Source organism: Entelurus aequoreus, linkage group LG14 (genome assembly GCF_033978785.1).
Source record: "Entelurus aequoreus isolate RoL-2023_Sb linkage group LG14, RoL_Eaeq_v1.1, whole genome shotgun sequence".
NCBI lineage: Eukaryota > Metazoa > Chordata > Actinopteri > Syngnathiformes > Syngnathidae > Entelurus > Entelurus aequoreus.
This window is the reverse complement of record NC_084744.1, coordinates 16065837-16088268: the sequence shown is the minus strand read 5'-3', so window position 1 is coordinate 16088268 and position 22432 is coordinate 16065837. Positions and strand designations below refer to the sequence as shown.

The 22432-nt window shown below is 40.0% G+C and overlaps 2 protein-coding genes across 6 annotated transcripts in view; both read right to left on the bottom strand.

Annotated features, from left to right (window-relative positions):
* Positions 1-7209, bottom strand: part of rpe (ribulose-5-phosphate-3-epimerase) — an 89791-nt gene extending 82582 nt beyond the window's left edge. Inside the window, exons 1-2 of one of the 3 annotated variants that reach the window (XM_062070531.1) lie at positions 7108-7209; positions 5358-5406 (exon numbers count right to left, since the gene is read on the bottom strand). The gene's annotated coding sequence lies outside the window, so the exon portion shown is untranslated. The remainder of the gene's footprint in view (positions 1-5357; positions 5407-7107) is intronic. The other 2 variants (XM_062070533.1, XM_062070532.1) reach the window with 2 other exon arrangements.
* Positions 7210-12042: 4833 nt separating this feature from the next.
* The window catches only part of ackr3a (atypical chemokine receptor 3a), a 79915-nt gene continuing 69525 nt past the window's right edge, over positions 12043-22432 (bottom strand). For 2 of the 3 annotated variants that reach the window (XM_062069103.1, XM_062069102.1), the window contains exon 4: positions 12043-15631. In XM_062069103.1, the coding sequence (XP_061925087.1) occupies positions 14468-15607 (1140 nt within the window). In that variant the 5' untranslated portion in view covers positions 15608-15631 and the 3' untranslated portion in view covers positions 12043-14467. The remainder of the gene's footprint in view (positions 15632-22432) is intronic. The other variant, XM_062069101.1, reaches the window with a different exon arrangement.

Genomic DNA, 22432 nt, shown 5'->3' with positions numbered 1-22432 from the left:
GATGTGACAGGTCGTGACAGTACACCTACTTTGAGACAAGAGCTATAGTGATGCATGGTTGGTTATGGTTTAAAATTCATATCCAGCAATTGCGACAACGACTTTTTATTGTCTACTGAGTTTCATTTTTTTATGATTTCTGCCGGTTATGTGCCTCCGGATTTTTTCCAATGAAAAAAATGTGCCTTGGCTCAAAAAAGTTTGAAAAACACTGCTCTGAAGGAGTTGTGAAGAAAATATGTTTGAATGTTGCTTTCTCTTTGGCTCTTTGTGTTTGTGCCCTGGTTGCTCAGTACTATAAAAGTAAAGGCACAATAAACAAAGTATTTCATATCAAAGGGGAACTGCACTTTTATTTATTTGTGCCTATCATTCACAAGCCATATGTACGACACCTTTTTTCTTTTTGATGCATTCTAATTCGTGGAAATACAGCTAGTATCAGGTGGCACTTTGGCCATTGAATTGGTTAATTGAACTTGTATTATTTCTAATAAGAACTTGAATAGGAGGTTGACTAGTGCGGCAAAATATTGTTATTCAGGTTCTACCAGTGGTGGGCCGTGCGTTTCCCACCTAGGCCTTCAGTGATGTCCGACTTCAAAGATTACCTCTGAAAATACCACTATTTATGTCACCACATGACCATTGCTGGATAAGTACTATACAGGAACACATTTACGCCCTACTGAATTGAATCACATCAACAGTGTACAAAACGGGTTATTTTCTAGCGCATTTAAAATCCAACAAACCCACATCAGCAATTAAAACATATTTTATGTGGTAATGTCAAAATTAAAATTGCAGGAAACATTAAACGTGAAAAAATAAATCAATAAATAAAATGTTTGAACTCACAATTTGTAGAACCCATTCGACACCGTATAAGTCAGTGGTACCCCCTGATTCCAGTGGAAATGGCGGGCATTTCCCCATTTCATCCCCGACATCATCTCAAAAGATGTAGTTTCTCTTTACATATCCTTCTTGAAAATGGCCTTGCAAATATATGTGTTGTTTTGCAGATGAGGTATGTTGGCTGAGGTCTTAAAAGTTTACTCCACAGCGTGCTCATCAATAACCTCCCGCTGCCGGCATGTCTACATTCAACAACCTAAACGGGGCTACTGCGCATGCTCTTCACTACTGTGGCATGCTGGGTAATGGAGTTCTTATGTTACCTGGCTCATAACATCACAATATATATCTGCAAACCTAATCAACGTTGTATTCTTCTTTGTGGGTCAATACTTACTGCTTCATGTTAATTCTTCCATAATATGACATGAAGAGAATATGAATGATTTTAGATATTTAGGGAAAGTAAATTAAAAAAAATACTTTTATCTTTAATTATGATCATGATTTCTGGTTATGTTAGGCCAGCAGAGAAGGTCTTGCTGGCCCTGACGGCCCACCACTGGGTTCTACTAATACTGTACATTTGTATCATATTTTGCTTTATCTAAAAAGTGAGCATTTTTATATTCGTGTAACAACAGCATTTTTAGATATGGGCCCTAATAAAGTGTGCATATTCCATTACATGATTACTGTAGACAGTTTCCATTGCGCAGACAGTCAGGCTGTGTTAACACTTGTGGTTTGGTACTCTGGTCCAGACCAAAAGTAAATTAAAAAATCACTTCGGTGCGGTTTTTTTCGCGTTCACACTAGCATTTCTGTCATGGGACCAAAACTGTGCAGTAAATAACAAATGCATAAAGTAAGGACTACATTTGGCAGCTTCTGTAACTTCAATAATCCAAACTAAAATGTTGTCTGTTGGGTTCATCATATACATTATTTGTATATTCTGCTTTATTTGCAATCTTAGATTTCACAAAAAGCTTCCAGAATATACTTTTAAAGAGCTTTTATTACATATAAAAGGATATTATTCAAATATTCCAAACCAAAACGCCTCCTGCTGAGTCGAATAGGTAGATCATTTTTATATTCGGCTACATGTACTATCTTAGATTTCACAAAAAGCTTCTAGAATATACTTATAAAGAGCTTTCCTGACATATTACATAATGTAAAAAAGCAATCCAGTCCCTTCCGCTGTGTCCTTGGGCAAGACACTTTCCCCGCTTGCTCCCACTATATAAAAGGGTTTCACTATGTAAAGCGCTTTGAGTCACTAGAGAAAAAGCGCAATATAAATATAACTCACTACACTTCTAACAGGTAGAATATATTCTGCTATATTTACCATCTTAGATTTCACAAAGACAGACAGACAGACAGACAGACAGACATACATAATACATGTTATTTCTAGGTGCCTTTCTAGACACTCAAGAACACCGTACATTCGTTAAAAGCAGTGCAACACAAACAATAATAAAAAAGAGAGACATTGACAAATAATCAGATCAGGCACATCTGCGGTCCCCTCCAAGGTTTCTCATTGTTATCCCCTTGGGTTGAGTTTTTTTCTTGCCCTGATGTGGGATCTGAGCCGAGATGTCGTTGTGGCTTGTGCAGCCCTTTAAGACACTCGTGATTTAGGACTATATAAGTAAACATTGATTGATTGATTGATTGATATAAGTCTTTTAAATTTTTGCGGCTCCAGACAGATTAGTTTTTTGTATTTTTGGTCCAATATGGCTCTTTCAATGTTTTGGGTTGCCGACCCCTGCGCTAGGTTCATGTCAAAGACTGAGAGGAACAGAGATAGAAACAGAGCCCATTTTCTGTTACATATATGACATTTCTGCATTTTTGTTTTGCGGTCATTTTAACAGCGGTCTACGTCTTTGGTCTGTGTAGTGTTCATATTCGAGCCCATTATGAGACCCCATCTCAGAAGCACACGAGCGTTCGGATAATTGAGTTCACGTTTGACCAAGCGAACCGTACCAGAGTTCCTTTGAACAGGACCCAACATGACAAGTGTGAACACACTCTTATTAGTGTGCACCTTTTCCAATGAGTCACTCAGCCTCACAGCCTTTTCTCCCTGCACTCGCCATCCCAGAGGAGGAGTTGGCAGGGGCTGTGTTAGAAACCACTGATTAGTGGAAAGACTGAGGCACTCGGGATGATTGCAAGGAGGCCGTGTGGTAGAAGGTTATCACGTGTCGGAGGACGCGAGTGACAGGGTGTTGACGCCTTCAAAAAGGACAGCAGGTCAGGCAGTGAGGTTAGCCAAACACTGGAGGAGGAGGAGGAGCGGCAAAGTCAATGTCACACAATGAAGTCGTCTTCTGTGGATTGATGAAGGATGGTTAGTTGTTGCCGACACGAGACGAGGGCAGGCCCCTGGCAATAACACTCTTTTCGCTTGTTTAGGGCCACAAACACAGTATAGCTCAGGGGTCGGCAACCTTTACCACTCAAAGAGCCATTTTGGCAAGTTTCACAAATTAAAGAAAGTAATGGGAGCCACAAAAAAAAAATTAAAATGAAAAACACTGCATACAAAGCTTAAATGCTTTGTGCTATGTTAACTAGGGGTCTCCGACACACGCACCGGCACGCACTTTAATGTGGAAATTTGATGTTAGTGCAGCCCGCGAGTTTTGAACTAATGGCGCTTGATAGCGTCATACTTGCCAACCCTCTCACTTTTCCCGGGAGACTCCCGAATATCAGAGCGTGATGACACTGCATTTGGCGCCCTCTACAGTCTGCCCTAACAGTGTAGCTGCTCGACCACATGTAGAATGCAGTTTCAGCTTGCTCACGTAAGTGACAGCAAGGCGTACTAACTCAGCAGCCACACATCTTACACTGACGGTACCAATACCCAGAATCCCATGCAGCCCTAACTCTTCCGCTCAACCAACGCACGGAGAGGGGGGGGGGGGTTGATGTGTGGGGGGATTTGGTGGTAGCGGGGGTGTATAGTGTAGACCGGAAGAGTTAGGGCTGCATGGGATTCTGGGTAATGGTTGTGTTGTGTTTATGTTGTGTTACGGTGGGATGTTCTCCAGAAATGTGTTTTTCATTCTTTTTTGGTGTGGGTTCACAGTGTGGCGCATATTTGTAACGTAACAATGTTAAAGTTGTTTGATACGGCTACCGTCAGTGTAAGCTGTGTGGCTGATGAGTAAGTATGCTTTGCTGTCTCCTATGTGTGCAAGTAATAACAACATGCAACATGTGGCTGGACTGGCACGCTGTATGTAAATGCTATAGAGGACAATTACTGCAGTGCAATTAGGGCACGCCCTCTATTTAGTAATTAGAGTGTAAATAGGATGATTTCTTCCCTGGGAGTAATTTATGAGAGACACTGACATCCATCGATCTCCTGGGAAAATCGGGGGGGTCGGCATGTATGTAGCTGAGCCGCATCAGAGTGGTCAAGGAGCCGCATGCGGCTCCGGAGCCGCGGGTTGCCGACCCCTGGTATAGCTGATCATAAACTGAGCTGATCATTTTTTTTTGCCTTTTGGTTCAGGACCCTTTGGGACTGTGTGACAAGGGGTGGCACTTTCGTGGCTTCTGCGGTGCTTTTTTGTAAACTTCTGGATCTGCTTTCCCATGGAGACCAGCTGCTGGGTCTCTGCAACAGCAGAGTCCATTTGGAGAGACTGGAGGAGATGCGGATGAAGAGACAGGGCTGCGGAGCTGGCACTGGTTGCCGGGACGAACAAGCTTCACAGTTTCTTGGCTGAATGAGCAGGTATCGGACACCTCGGTCTCCTTGGACGCATCCTCGCTCATCCATGCGGACTGGACACTGGCTGAGAGTTGGTGGGTGGCCGAGGGTGCAGTCGGCTCTCTTGGTTGCTTTGTTGGGTCTGCTCCTGTCTCTGGCCGTGCTCCCCCCCACCCCAGCATACGATGGCGTCGAACACCGCAGATGCTACCACAGTGTATATGTTTTTTTGTTTTTTTTTAAATTTTGTGGCTGTTTGTAGAAGTGGCTGGTTGCACCAGCTCTGCTCTTTTAAATGTATTTAATATCCTTTGTGTTTTCTTTGATGTTTCCCTCTTACACACATGTTTATGTGTGCTATGGCTATGAAGTTTTTTTCCCCCCTTGGCCTCAGTCAGGACCCCCTCTCCAGGGGCCCAGGCTTAGACTAAAAAGTTTTTCTCCCTCCCCCGCATTTACCTGTTTCTCGCCTTTTTTGTAAGGGGCACCGGAAGTTGGCAGACCCGTCAGCGATCCTTTTCTGTCTCCCTGTAATGTTTGTCTGCTCTTGAATGGGATTGTGCTGACAATCTTAATTTCCCCTCGAGATTATTAAAGTATTTCTGATTCTGATTCTGATTCAAAAAGCGCCAACAATACTCCATTTACATTTTGAATATTAACCAAGTATTAGTGATATTGTTATTATAAGCGCTAAAGCAGACAAAATATGTATAGCAGTGTCATGATCACTTACGCTTGTCCCTATGTTTACATCATCGACTGGTCTGCTGCTTCCTCGCTCCCTGTAAGATTATTGTAGATTATAAATCATGCATCTCACCTGGAAAGTAGATGGCTAAGGATATAATCTAACAAATTAGAACTATGATTTAGGACTTGGAACTGGTGAGGATGACACAAAAAGCGCTTGATGCTTGTTCTTTGCAAGGATCTTGAGACATTTTTCATCTAAATGGGAATATATGAACATCGTTGCAGTCGACATCCTAATGACAGACATTGTACAGTAAGTGATGTTTTGTTACGTTCGTTGGCTCTCATAAAGTCTGCAATACAGTACAGTATTCTGTATTTCTAGTGTTTTGTATATTGTACAGGATTGCTTATTATTTTTATTGAATAGTAGTCTGTTTATTTAAATTTTTAGTTTTTTCTTTATTACGTCTTGTGTAATTTATTTTTACCCCATATTTGTTTCCACTACCTCACCTTAAATTGGAGTCCTTAATCTCGTTATATGCAAATATAATGACAATAAAGTCCATTCTATTCTATTCTATTCTCAATAAGTAATAATCAGTGATGAAAAAACACGTCATGATGCGTTTTTTTAATTAATGCTCCGCATATGCTTAAAATCAGTGGTACCGATTGGTACCGGGCCGCACAATAGATAAATAAAAAAATAAAAAAAATAAATGTTTATTTATTTATTTATTTATTTTTATTAAATCAACATAAAAACACAATATATACATTATATATCAATATTGATCAATACAGTCTGCAGGGATACAGTCCGTAAGCACACAAGTGTATTTCTTTATGAAAAAAAAAATTTAAAATAAATCCGTGTGACAAATTTTTAAGCGTTGACCGGTCCGCAGCTACAAAAAGGTTGGGGACCACTGCTTAAAATTATAAAAATACGTAAATATTAAATGTTATAATAAATGTGCCCACTACTACATTACATATACACTTACATCATGTATATATATAAAACATTATTGGAGGCGTTTGGATGTTTTTTAGGGGCTCTATAGGCAGAATTGAACGGCTCCCATATGTTCCACTTTGATCGCATCCATCCATTTTCTACCGCTTGTCCCTTTTGGGGTCGCGGGGGGTGCTGGAGCCTATCCCAGCTGCATTCGGGCGGAATGCATACAAAAATAAATCCATCGTCATGTCTTTCATAATGATTGTGAACCATAGGCAAAATTTCCCCCAAAAAAGTGCAGTTCCCCTTTAAAAGGACACACAAAGCTAATCTACTCAGATTGTGCGCAGAGGATTGTGTTTATTTAGTGAGCAAAATTAAGGAGCGCAATCAATTTGTCTTCATGAGTATGCAGAATATATGCTGTTTATCAGAACGTCCACAATAAAATACAAATATAGTTATTTAACACACGCAGTTGGATTTATTAAGACTAAAACAGTTCTGCTGTTTTGCGTCTATATTAAGTACGTATAGAAAAAATGCGCAAATTGGCAGTTGACCAAAAATGGGTGTTAGAAAGGGGACAATGTCCTATGTTTACTTGTCAACATATATAGTCAGTCAAAAATGTAAATATAAATCTTTGTACAGCCTTTACCTTTAAGCTGATACTGAGGGCGACTATGTCGACTAGTTTGACGCGTGCAAATGATTCAATGTGCAGTACTGTGTAACTATGTTTGGAAATGACGATCCGTTTATTTTAAGCTATCAAAATTAAATGAAATGTAGGCTGTAGAACAAAATGTACGCTGACCTTGAATGGAACATTGTCACAGCAGCGAGACATGACCATGCACGCACGGCCCGCACGGCACGCTCCAAAACTGTTTGTGTCCTCCATGCTCCCACCTGAACCCAATTAAATGAGGTTACCATGGCAACGGTCCCATCCCTGTTAACACTTCCTGGTTCTCAAGAGGAAGTGGGCGGAGCAATCCGCCGAAAAGGAAATTCAGCATGAACAGGGCCAACAATCAATTAGAGAAAACAAAATAAAAACAATATAAACGAATAAGGAAATTTGGCTCCAACAATCTTTTTTTTAAATGACGTTTGTTTTTCCATATACGCTTTACATGAAAAACACTTATTGCAGTATTAATTTTCTTAATTGCAGCGCACGCTCGCAGTTTGTGCCAGGATCTCCCATGAGCGCACTTTCAGGGCGCTAAAAAAAGTAGGTTCCATTTTAGATGCACTTCAGGACTGCCTCTAAAATGCTCATAAAAAGTGGTACATATACTGCATATATACAGTACAGGCCACAATTTTGGACACACCTTCTCATTCAATGTATTTTTCTTTATTTTCATGACTATTTACATTGTAGATTGTCACTGAAGGCATCACAACTATGAATGAACACATGTGGAGTTATGTACTTCAGTGGTCCCCAACCACCGGGCAGCGGCCCGGTACCGGTCCGCGGACCGATTGGTACCGGGCCGCACAAGAAATTAAAAATAAATAAATAAAAGAAAATTTAAAAAAAAAAATATATATATATATTTTCTTTTATTAAATCAACATAAAAAACACAATATATACATTATATATCAATATAGATCGATACAGTCTGCAGGGATACAGCCCGTAAGCACACATGATTGTATTTCTTTATGAAAAATATATATATATATTTTTTTTTATTTCACCCCCCCCGGTCCGTGGGACAAATTTTCAAGCGTTGACCGGTCCGCAGCAACAAAAAGGTTGGGGACCACTGATGTACTTAACCAAAAAAAAGGTGAAATAACTGAAAAGATGTTTTGTATTCTAATTTCTTGAAAATAGCCACCCTTTGCTCGGATTACTTTTTTGCACACTACTGGCATTCTCTCAATGAGCTTCAAGAGGTAGTCACCTGAAATGGTTTTCACTTCACAGGTGAGCTTGAAGCTCATCCAGAGAATGCCAAGAGTGTGCAAAGCAGTATTTCACCTTTTTTTGTTAAGTACAATGTGTCCATTCATAGTTTTGATGCCTTCAGTGACAATCTACAATGTAAATAGTCATGAGAATAAAGAAAACACATTGAATGAGGAGAAGGTGAGTCCAAACTTTTGGCTTGTACTGTATGTCTGCTGTATGTGACAATACATAGCAACGAAGCATGTTAACATGGATGTGCAGGTAATAAGTGTCTCCATGGTGAAAACCACAGTACAGGCCAAAAGTTTGGACACACCTTCTCATTCAATGCATTTTCTTTATTTTCATGACTATTTACATTGAAGATTGTCACTGAAGGCATCAAAACTATGAATGAACACATGTGGAGTTATGTACTTAACCAAAAAAAGGTGAAATAACTGAAAACATGTTTTGTATTCTAATTTCTTGAAAATAGCCACCCTTTGCTCGGATTACTTTTTTGCACACTACTGGCATTCTCTCAATGAGCTTCAAGAGGTAGTCACCTGAAATGGTTTCCACTTCACAGGTGTGCTTGAAGCTCATCCAGAGAATGCCAGGAGTGTGCAAAGCAGTATTTCACCTTTTTTTGTAAGTACAATGTGTCCATTCATAGTTTTGATGCCTTCAGTGACCATCTACAATATAAATAGTCATGAAAATAAAAAAAACACATTGAATGAGGTGAAGGTGTGTCCAAACTTTTGGCCTGTACTGTATGTCTGCTGTATCTGTCAAAACATAGCAAAGAAGCATGGATGTGCAGGTAATAAGTGTCTCCATGGTGAAAACCACAGTACAGGCCAAAAGTTTGGACACACCTTCTCATTCAATGCGTTTTCTTTATTTTCATGACTATTTACATTGTAGATTGTCACATCAAAACTATGAATGAACACATGTGGAGTTATGTACTTAACCAAAAAAAAGGTGAAATAACTGAAAACATGTTTTGTATTCTAGTTTCTTGAAAATAGCCACCCTTTGCTCGGATTACTTTTTTGCACACTATTGGCATTCTCTCAATGAGCTTCAAGAGGTAGTCACCTGAAATGGTTTTCACTTCACAGGTGTGCTTGAAGCTCATGTAGAGAATGCCAAGAGTGTGCAAAGCAGTAGGCTAATGGGAGCAAATGGTGGCTATTTTGAAGAAACTAGAATATGAAACATGTTTTCAGTTATTTCATCTTTTTTATATTCTAATTTCTTCAAAATAGCCACCCTCTGCTCCGATTACTGCGTTGCACACTCTTGGCATTCTCTCGATGAGTGTAATTTTAAGGACCCAAATGGGGGCTACAAACAAAAGCTTGTTTAGGGCCCCAAAAAGCGGAGGGCCTGCCTTCAGTTGAAAATGTCCGATTATTATGACAGGAAGCAATAGGCATAATATTGTCTCTGTGTTTTAATATATTGGACACAACACACTTTACAATAGAGAGGAAATGCCTGTGCTCGTGTAGACACATGTTCCTGCTTCCTGCAGTCACAACATGCAATCCTTTCAGAGTAAATGCACACACATGACACCATGTCAGCATATGAAATGATAATATTCCCCCTGCAGGGGAAAACAAATCTCTCTCACACACACACACTCACACACACACACGCGCGCACACACACTCACAAGACTACTTTATTTGGTCTCGAATAAACACTTTGTTGCTGCCGCCTGCCCGAGAGCAGTAAAGCTATTCAGTTATTTGGTGGATAAAAGTCATAACGCTGTGCGGCCCCAATATGCTGATGCAGCAGAATTAATTACACACACATACAAATCATTTGTGATATAGAAACAGCATCTATTGCATGCTGTAATATTTCAGCAGGTTGTCCAGCAGTTGAAGCCTTCAGACAAAGTGAAACTAAAGAGAAAATGTTTTTTGTTTTTTTTAGGGCCCCTTGTCACACTGCCCATATAGCTAATAGTGCCACCGCCTTTGTCTCCTGTGAGTAAAAAAAGGGTCAAATGAGGGTATTAACTGGCTCCGCCTCGAATAGGAAATGATGGCAACATGACCCCATCTGTGACCTTTTTTTTCCCCGGACAATGCCAACATGTTTTGACAGCGCTGTAAAAATAAAACTCGCCTGCCCAGAAATAATGTGGAAATAACAATGTTGTTTTTAAAGCATGCTAATAAAGCAGGCGAGCTGGGCTAATTAGCGCTTAGCAGCAATTCATGTAAAAAAAAAAAAAGCCTTCAAAAAGGTAAACATGGACAATAGTTGCATTGTAGCAATCTACATATTTAGAGAGGAACAGTTGTTTTTATGGATTTGTGCCCATTGCTTACAATCCCTATCTGGCAAGATGTCTTTCCCCTTTCTGTGCATTCTAAATAGTGAAAAACTACTAGCACGAGGCGGCTAACAATGTGGGTAGTTAAAAAACATCCAAAAAACGCCAAAAACTTTCCATTTACGTGCCGTGACCTGCGTTAACCAAGCTGTAGCGACAATGTTGTTGTAGGAGCTAACAAAGAGGAACTACTTTTCTGGCGTATACCAGCCAGCTTGAGCTGCTATAACATCGGTTACGACCTGCCGTAAAAGACCGAAAAGAAGAAAGAACTTCAGTTGCATATGCTGTATTGAGGTAGGAACATGTAATGCTAGGTTATAAATCAGGGGTCCCCAAACTTTTTGACTCGGGGGGCCGCATTGGGTTAAAAATGTGTCCAGGGGCCGGGCTGTGTGTAATATATATATACAGCATATATATATATATATATATATATATATATATATATATATATATATATATATATATGTATATATATATATATATATATATATATATATACACATGTGTATATATATATATATATATATATATATATATATATATATATATATATATATATATATATATATATATATATACACACACACATGTATATATATACGTATATACGTATATACATGTATATATACACATATATATACATATACATACAGTATACATACATATATATATACATACATATATATATACGTATATACATATATACATGTATATATACACATATATATACATATACATACAGTATATATACATATATATATATATATATATATATATATATATATATATATATATATATATATATATATATATATATATATATATATATATATATATATATATATATATATATATATTCCGAGCGCGATGATGTCACGTTATCGAAGGCAAAATGCATTTTTAGACAATATGATTTGACTGAGCGGCTAGGACACACAGAGAGTAACAAGCGGTAGAAAATGTATAAGAAAGTTCAGATTAAAAAATAATAATAATAAAACAAACAAAAAAAACGGCTGTAGTTTGGGGACCTATGCTATAAATCATACATGTCACCTGTATAGTAGAATCTTGTGGTGCCAAGCCGGGAAGTTTGAAAACAGTACAGAAAACAACCTAATACTAGTATTTTTTATCCCCAAAAATGCGGATTATTCTGAATTTAGCAGCTCAAAAAAGACACAAACATCCTATCAGTCGGCATCCCCGCGAATGAAAATGTTTAGCACATACCAACAAACGGAATCCGTGAAATTAATGTTTCATTGACTGTAAATATTGTCAATGTTACATGAACGTGCCTGCTCAGTGGCCTTGTGGTTAGAGTGTCTGCTCTGAGACTGGAAGATCGTGAGTTCAAACCCAGGCCAAGTTATACCAATATGAATATATATATATATATATATATATATATATATATATATATATATATATATATATATATATATATATATATATATATATATATATATATATATATATATATATGTCGAGGTTTCTGTGGTTTATCCGTTATACAGTGCTCAATACCGGGTTAAAGCGGAATATACGTTAGGTCAGGAAAAAACACAGCGGCTAGATCATCCCCACAAGCCTGTTTTGCAGGCTTCCCTGCTTGTCAGGGGATTTTGGCCACATGGTGGCATTGTTTAAAAAGATTGACTTGAAATTCCTCACACAACTCAACTTTTGGGCGTTTCGCAGGATCAGCACAGAATTTGATAAAACATTTTCAGGGGTCTTCTATTTGGTCTGAAGGATAAAATCCCCTGACGAGCAGGGAAACCTGTGAAACAGGCTTGTAGGGATGATATAGCCTCTGTGTTTTTTCCTCACCTAATGTGTAAATATATATATATATATATATATATATACATATATAAATGGGACTCATTGCCTCCCTGCTTGGCACTCAGCATCAAGGGTTGGAATTGGGGCTTAAATCACCAAAATGATTCCAGAGCGCGGCCACCTCTGCTGCTCACTGCTCCCCTCACCTCCCCTCCCAGAGAGGATAATTTCATCACACTTAGTGTGTGTGTGTGTGACTATCGTTGGGACTTTAACTTTACTACATTACATACATACCTACAGCTTGTACATAAAACAGTGTTGGAGGTATTATGGATGTTTATTAGAGGGCTTAATAGGTGTGTTAGCTGCCTCCTACTAGCAACTTTTTTACTCTTTGGAACGCACAGAAAAGGGAAAAAACATTTGAGTACCTTTCCAGGTATAGTAAAGCGCTATATAAATACAGACCATTTACCATTTTCAATTTTTAACGACTCAAGGCTATTGGGTGACAACTTGGCAAGACATGCATCCATACTGTGCAAATGTTTTTTTTTTAAACTTTTTTTTTTTTTAAATATACCACATGGTGGCACTGTTTAAAAAGATTGACTTGACATTTCTCACACAAACCAACTTTGGGGCGGGATCAGCACAAAATTTGACAAAACATTTTCAGGGGTCTTCTATTTGGTCTGAAGGATTCAACTGAGATGACGTAATGAGGTTTTTTTGTCATACCTAACGCGTGACAGCAGGACTTGAAAGAGGAGCCCGCCAGTGCGTGCACTGAAAGGATGAGGCGTAACCGTGCGGTGGTTATAAACGAGTATAAATACATTATCTTGAAGTCATTCTGACAAGACAGAATAGATTCCCGCCTGATTATAAACACACATACACACAAAACGACCTTACAAATCTAAGGTGGGGCCTTTCAAATGAGCAACGCTACAGTATTTATATGATTACTCCAGGAGTGTCAAAACGTACGGCCCGAGGGCCGGATCAGGCCGGCGAACAGGTTTTATCCGGCCCGCGGGATTAGTTTGCTAAGTATAAAAATTAACCTGAAATTTTTGAATGAAAGAAACAGCTGTTCTTAATGTGTCCACTGGATGTCACAATAGCAATTCTTTGTATCTTTGTAGATGATGCTACTTATGTACAAAATAAACCACATGATGTCAGTACATCAGTCGAGGAAAATGATCAAACTACATAAATAACATACTGTAATTTGATTTTGATATAATTATTTGGTAACACTTTAGTATGGGGAACATATTCACCATTAATGAATTGCTTATTAAAGTAACAAAGACTTAATTTTGAGTTATTTGGACACTAGGGGAACATATAAGGGTTAGGGTTAGGGTTATTAATAAGCAATAATTCTGAGAATTTTGAGGGAAGACTCTTAGTTAATGGCTTACTGGTTGTATAATAAGGCCATGCAGAATAAGGCATTAATAAGTACTTAATAATGACTAATTAAGAGCCAATATGTTACTAATTTGCATGTTAATAAGCAACTAATTAATGGTGAATATGTTAGTATGTATGTGTTCCCCATACTAAAGTGTTACCCATTTTTTTTTATCTTGATAGATTGAAAATTAACAGCAATGATTTGACTGATGAACATTATCACATAATGTATTCAGAAAGTATAAATAACGACAAATAAAGATAGAATACTATCAACTGCAACATGTAAGTGTAAAAAACAACAACATTATGATTTGTACACTTTCAGAATATGCTTGTTCTATTTTTAAACAAAGAAAACAATCTGAAGTTGTCTTTATTTTTAAGTTATTGTGCCGTGATGTTACCAGTGGGAGTAGATTTTTCTCCATGTGGCCCCTGATTTAAAATGAGTTTGACACCCCTGGTTTACGCGAATCAAACTGCTCCCTAAGTGCTTTTTTTTTTTTTTTTTTTTTTTTTTTTTTTTACAATCAGTCCATCAATTTGATGCGTGTCCGTCCATTTAATTGCAACAGATTGTCTGTAAAAGTCCTTTCATGTCAAAATGTGACGAACCCTGATGAAAACCGGGGATCAGATTGAGAGGATTTTTAACCGGTTCTCAAAGCTGCGGCGGGTTGTCCGCGGCCACGGCGGAGTACTCCGCGTCGGACACGTTGGACGTGTCGATGAGGCGCGCCAGGCCAGTCCGCGTGGAGTATTTAAAGATGAAGGCCTTCATGAGGTCGTAGCGGTAGTTCCGGTTGATGAAGTTGTAGAGGATGGGGTTGAAGCAGCAGTGCAGCAGGGACAGGCACTGGGTGAGGTGCATGGCCACGTACAGGAAGTTCTCCAGGCCGCAGGTCAGCGGCAGGACGCCCAGCTGGGAGAGGGAGTCGGCCAGGAGCACGGCGTGGTACGGACCCCAGCATCCCAGGAAAACCACGATGTAGGCCAGGATCACCCTGCGGCTCACGCGGCGCTCCTGCTCCACGGTGGAGGACGGCGAGGACGAGGGCGCGCGGGCGAAGGTTCTGGCCAGCAGGACGTAGAAGATGGCGATCACAGGGAAGGGGAGGACGAAGCCCAGGAGGATGAAGCTCAGCTGGACGCCGACCATCCACTCCCTGGGGTTGTCGTCTGGGTACACGGGCCTGCAGAGCACGCTGTCCCCGTGTGAGGCCTTCACTGTACGCAGGAAGTAGGTGTCCGGCAAAGAGGCCACCAGAGCCAGAAGCCACACCCCTACACACACCGCCCGCCGCATCATCTTCCTGCGCTTGCCGCCCTGGTTCTCCCGGTGCCGCGACACACTCAGGTAGCGGTCGACGCTCATGCAAGCCAAGAAGAAGATGCTCCCGAAGAGGTTGACGGAGAAGAGAAGGTGCGTGAGTTTGCACGCCACCTCCCCCAGGGGCCAGTGGCCGTGCTGGATCAGAGAGCTCACCCACACGGGCAGCGTGGCGCACACGCACAGGTCGGCCGCGGCCAAGTGGGCGATGTACGTGTGGGTCTCGTGGCGGGGGGCGGAGTCGGCGCCCTGAGCGCGCACGTTCACCCACAGCACCAAAGCGTTGGCCGCCAGGCCCACCACGAAGATGAAGGTGTAGAGGACGCACATGGAGTGGAGCAGGGCGCGGCGGTTGAAGGCCGTGGCGCACACCGTGGCGTCCACGCTGGAAATGTTGGCGAAGGAGTCGGAGAAGTTGAGGTAGCCCAAGGACTCCCACAGGTCCTCCATCTCGCTGGTGCTTAGACTCATCTCACTGACTCGATGGGCGGGGTCCTGCAAAAACAAGACGTTATGTCATCACTTTGATTCACCCCAAATTATGACAAGGATGGATTTTTCACCGAGTGCTTCTAGTAAAACGTGCAGCCAAGTCTAGCGATCAATTCCCCGTAGTTGGTCTTCATTGGACAGCAAACAACATACAGCATCATGGACAGAATTAACTATTACCATTTTTATTCATATGAGTTACCGTAAATGTTCTAATTAGAGCAAAGGCGTTTATTTACTTAAATAATATGGCGCATTAATAACAATTGAATTGTTGATAATAATGACTTGGAGTGCATGAGAAAATGGAAATTATTGCCCACTTGGTCATTTATTAACATATTGTACAGCATATACTGTACTTGAAATGACTACTGCAGTGAGTTAATAAACATAAAACAGAATTAAATTACATTAATTAAATTAATAATTAAAACCCAAAAAAATTTGGGGTTGCAAATCTTTTTTTTGAGTTGAAAATATATATGTTTATAAATATAAAAATATATTTCCAGAACAATATGTTAGAAGCTTTGTTGTCGGTCAGTCTCAGACCATATATGGCCGTGATTGCTGACTACTTCCGCCCTCCACACATTTGACCCATAAAAAGGTTTTAAATATATTGTTCAGAGGAGGCCCCGCCCACAAAAAGTTGCGTCGTATACCAAATTTAGTAAGCAAAAAAAACAAAACAATTGCAACTAAAACATTTTAACCCAAAAAAACGATTTCAAGCCGAAACTATTTTTTGTATCCAAAACATTTTTTGCAACCTAAAAAAACATTTGCAACCAAAAAAATAAATAATTTGCAGTAAAATTTTTTTGGTTGGATTTTTTTTTTTATATTCAAAATCCTTTTTTTATTTTTGGTTGCGACCCCAATAGGGACAAGCGCTAGAAAATGGATGGACGGATGGATGGATGTTCAGAGGAAGCCACGCCCACAAAAAGTTGCATCATATACCAAAAAAAAGGATTTGCGTTTCCCAAAAAATTTTGTAAGCAAAAAAAAAAAAAAAAAAAAAGACTTGTAACCGATAAAACAATTTGCAACCAAAACATTTTAACCCAAAAAAACGATTTCAAGCCCAAACTATTTTTTGTATCCAAAACATTTTTAGCAACCTAAAAAAAACATTTGCAACCAAAAAAATTAATTTGCAGTGTTGGATTTTTTTTTTTAATATTCAAAATACTTTCTTTTTTTTTTGGGTTGCCTACAGCCACAGCTGTTCATGTCTTTTAAACTAGTTGTAATTAGAGACCCAGGGGGTAGTTCGCTTTTGTAGACCACACACTCGGCCACTGCAGGTGACGGCAGTTAAGTGTAGCCTTTACAGCACATGCTTCATGTATCAACACGTTATACTGAGTACGGGTGTCCAAAATCTGGTCCAAGGACCATTTGTAGCCCACCACCCTTTATTTTTAGCCTGTGGTATATACTCCAAAAAAAGCCACAAAAAAAAAAAAACACCTACCACATCCTTCAACTTAAAGTTAAAGTACCAATGATTGTGTCACACACACCAAGTGTGGTGAAATGTGTCTTCTCCATTTGACCCATCCCCTTGTTCACCCCCTGGGAGGTGAGGGGAGCAGTGAGCAGCAGCAGTGGTCGCGCCCAGGAATCATTTTTGGTGATTTAACCCCCAATTCCAACCCAAGCAGGGAGGTAATGGGTCCCATTTTTATAGTCTTTGGTATGACTCGGCCGGGGTTTGAACTCACAACCTACCGACCGCAGGGCGGATACTCTAACCACTAGGCCACTGAGTAGGTAACCTTGGTTTTTAACATGTATAATAAGCAAAAAAAGAAGAATATCATAGTTGCAACCCTAGGTAATAGGAAATATTTCACTGTATTTTCATGAAGCTGCATTACCTCAAAAAACAGCCACTTATGGTCTGCCACCTGATTCTGAGGAATCTTAATGTGGTTAACTTGCTCCAACATGGCGTTCATACTTTAATAGAGCCTCGCTGTCACCCAACTGTCAACATGATTGATGTGCGGTCCAGGCGAGTGGAGTTGGTGGTTACAAACTGATGTTTGCATTAGCTACTCATGCAGAGTGAAGATTAGACACGAGGAAAACCAAACAAGTGCATTTCCGGGAGCGTTCCTGGCATTCCAAAATAAAGCGCCGGTCAGAGTGGGCTAGAAGCCCGATGCCACTTTAAAGAATGTTTTCCCTCACGTTTCTGTGGAAGTAAAAAATAAATGCAGTGTTTCTTTCCTCCTGCCTCCGAGCGAGCAAGGAGAAGGTCATGGAGGAGCTGTCACCGAGCAGATGATCAAAGAAAACGTGGCTCATGAATTCCAAGACGTCATTTTTTACACCATCTGAAGACAATAACACTTTAGTATGTGCACACCACTTTAAATAGGTGCACAGATGCTGAAGAGGCTTTGTTCACACATGCATGTACAGTATATTTTCAAACTACAAAACATCTTGCACTTTTAAACCATCTGTGTGCTGTAGGCGTGGGGACCAGGAACCAAACTTTTACACTGATAAGATTAAAAACAAAAATCTTGAATTCTCTGTGGGAATGTTTTTTTTTTCCTTGGCTCATGCTGCATCTCTCCACAAAGTTTTGCCAAAATCTGTAAATATTGTATTGATTTATGCAAACAAAACACATACGCAGGATATCGAAAACAACAGGTGCCATTACGTAAACCCCTCGCTATTCAGCCAATCAGAAACCTGAAGAATGGAATTTCCGGAAAAGGCGCAATATTAACAATTATATTACTTCTAAGTTAGAGAAGCAAGAGCTAGTCTGACTGTTACACTCCAGCCCTACAGGTGGGAGTAATGTACATTACAACTGCCACACGTTAAGTTATTTTTCACCACAGCTCCATTTGGTGGCTCCTCTCTATCACTACCCTACTTAGTCCCAATGCATGCTGGCTGTAATAGCTAAGGCTATGTCTACACTAAGCCGGATAACCCCTTAAACGAATAATTATTTAGCCTAAGCCCTGTTTCGGCCACACTAATTCATCGTTTAAGGTTCCCCTCCTTGGATAATTTTTTACACGGGTAAGTGGGCCGTCTATTTCTCGAATCTCCGGCTCTTAGCTTTGTTTGGACTCATTGATCGTTTACAAACTGAGTTCGGAGAGGAAGTGACGCCAGAAAGACCGCGCCCCACACAGGAAGTGACGTCAGAAAGAACGCGCCACAGCCAGCTTCATTATAAAGCGGTTTCGTAACTCGGAGCTAACCACTGGACATATGAAGGCGAGTCATCCAGACATGCCCGTGTTTCTTCTTCCGTCTGTACAGACGCTTGTGGAAATCACACATGAATACCTTAAGAGAAGAAAACGCACGATTGCAGCTATTTGAGATACAACACTTCTCAGACGGCAAGAGAACTTTCCAATGTCCAGGTCAGCTGTGATTCTACTTACCGAAAAACTTTGTCCATTTGTCGAAGGACAGACAACGAGAATGCGGGCTCCCGTGGATGTGATAAAGAGAGGTAGCGTGTGCTTTGTATTACCTGGCCGTCAAGGAAAGACTACGGAAATGGCGAATGCTTTTGGACTGACAAAGCAGACTGTATCAGTTATTGTCCGCCATGTATGTCGCGGACTCAACGTCTAGGTCCAGAGTATATAAAGTCACCAAAAAGGAATGGACAATGAAGGTGAAGGCAAAAGAGTGAGGAGTGTCCTGACCAGATATCTAGATCCCTAGAGTTATTGTTGTCAAATGTTCTTTGTCACATTGTTTACGTGTCTAATAAAGATTTGATTAATTTATGATGTCTCAGGTGTGATTCACTACAAAAGGGCCCCACAGCACACTGGATTCCAGTTAATTGAAATACCACAACACTGGATATTGTTCAGATAAGTTAAATTGTATTTAATAACCTGCACACAAAGCAACACTGGAGGTGACTATGACGTGCGCATTTCCCGTGCATGAGTACTAGGTCGTGTTGCGCCGGCGGATAGAGGGGGGAGGGGGTCTTAAACGAGCATTGTGTGTGCGTGGACAAGGATAAGGTTAGGTGGGATTTACCCTGGATAACCTTAGCCTTAACCTTAGTGTAAAAGGAGCCTAAGAGTGACACTGAGTTCTTCAAGTGTATCTGGATTTACATCAATATGTCCTGTAATCGGTTATTTCAACTAAATAACCAATTAAGAAAATAAAACGCTAATATGGGGTTCAAAAGAAAATACAGAAGAGTTAAGAGTGTTTTGACATAAGAGTTGTTTTTGCCTAATAAATTTGAGTTACAAACATAGCCCCAATTAGTTGGCTTAGCAAATGTCACAGTGAACCCTGTAGGAGCCAACCAAAACATCTGGTCTTACTCGCGAGCATTAGCTTATAACTGGAGCTCGACATAACTTTGTTTTCCCAAGCATGGGAAGGAAGAAAGTGAGTGTGAAGGAGAGTGCTGAGAAAAATAAGCGGATAGTATTTATTGAATTAAAGAAAAAAATAAATCATTAAAAACCTGACAGAGCGTGTCGCCAACTTGGTGAAGCAATTTGATCCTGTAACTTCTAGTCGGCGACATACTGAAGCAGAATGAGTCCAACGCCAGCCAAGAATATTAAAATAATATCTAAACGGCGGACATTTATCCATGAAAATATGGAAAACCGGTGATGGTTTGTTTGACAGAGATACAACTGTTGGAGTCAGCTCTCCAAGGTAAATAAATGCTGCACATTATTATTACACTACTTCATAAAACTACTGTAGTTGTTAGTAGTACAATTTATTGCATTGTTTTATCCGATATTTATTATTCAAAAGTGTGTTTTTCTTTTTAAAAGGCGTGTTACATGTTAAAATGGTGTTGTTTGAGAGGGTGGGGTTCAAGCTCTATAATTTAGAATTTGACCAACATTTTCATGAAAAAACATGCCTCTAAAGTAGCACACAACTTCAAACATTGCCCGTGTTTTTTTCTTTTTCTTTGGCATTTTGCGACACCTATTCCAAAGAACCTCAACAAAAGGTGCTCGGAGAAGAACGTGAAAAAAGAACTTCCATCACATGTGATCAAAGTTAAGTTATTCAAAAGTTTTTGAGTTTTACAATACAGTAGTACCTCATTTTAGGAGCTCAATTGGTTCTGCGACGGAGCTCTTAACTCAAAAGGCAAGAACAAGGAAGTTTGATCATATTAAGCCTATACTTTATATACCTTTATATACCTATGTACATATATACCTATGTATATACACTACCGTTCAAAAGTTTGGGGTCACCCAAACAATTTTGTGGAATAGCCTTCATTTCTAAGAACAAGAATAGACTGTCGAGTTTCAGATGAAAGTTCTCTTTTTCTGGCCATTTTGAGCGTTTAATTGACCCCACAAATGTGATGCTCCAGAAACTCAATCTGCTCAAAGGAATGTCAGTTTTGTAGCTTCTGTAACGAGCTAAACTGTTTTCAGATGTGTGAACATGATTGCACAAAGGTTTTCTAATCATCAATTAGCCTTCTGAGCCAATGAGCAAACACATTGTACCATTAGAACACTGGAGTGATAGTTTCTGGAAATGGGCCTATATACACCTATGTAGATATTGCACCAAAAACCAGACATTTGCAGCTAGAATAGTCATTTACCACATTAGCAATGTATAGAGTGTATTTCTTTAAAGTTAAGACTAGTTTAAAGTTATCTTCATTGAAAAGTACAGTGCTTTTCCTTCAAAAATAAGGACATTTCTATGTGACCCCAAACTTTTGAACGGTAGTGTATATACATATACTGGCTCACCTGCACTGGCTTCCTGTGCACTTAAGATGTGACTTTAAGGTTTTACTACTTACGTATAAAATACTAAAAGGTCTAGCTCCATCCTATCTTGCCGATTGTATTGTACCATATGTCCCGGCAAGAAATCTGCGTTCTAAGAACTCCGGCTTATTAGTGATTCCCAGAGCCCAAAAACAGTCTGCGGGCTATAGAGCGTTTTCTATTCGGGCTCCAGTACTCTGGACTGCCCTCCCGGTAACGGTTAGAGATGCTACCTCAGTAGAAGCATTTAAGTTCCATCTTAAAACTCATTTGTATACGCTAGCCTTTATATAGACTCCCCCTGTTAGACCAGTTGATCTGCCGTCTCTTTTCTGCTCTGCCCCACATTCCTGCGTAGAGAGGTTAATAGGTGACCACAGATGTTGCGCTAGCTGTTCAAAGTCGGGACCCGGGGTGGACCACTCATCCGTGCATCAGTTGGGGACGTCTCTGCGCTGCTGACTTGTCTCCACTCAAGATGATCCCCTGCTGGTTCCACTATGGACTGGTCTCTCACACTATTGACTAGATCCACTCGACGTCCGTTGCACCGGTCGCCGGGGGGGGGGGGGATCACCACATCTGCGGTCCCCTCCAAGGTTTCTCATTGTCATCCCATTGGGTTGAATTTTTCCTTGCCCTAATGTGGGATCTGAGCCATTGTGGCTTGTGCAGCCCTTTGAGACACTTGTGATTTAGGCCTATATGAATAAACTTTGATGGATTGAAACATTTGTATACCTCAAATCAACGTCTCTATTGAAATGATTTAAAATTAATTTAACTGGTGCTTGCCCCCCCACAACACCATAATATTAACATGTAACTTTCATTTTAAAAGGAAAAGCACACTTAGATAAAATATTGTATAAAAACAATACAATATAATAAAGTACTAACAACTACAGTAGTTTTATGAAGTAATGTAATATTAATGTCCCAAATTTACCTTGGAGAGTGGACTTTTTCCAGTATCTTCCAGCTGCTTCTCTGTTAA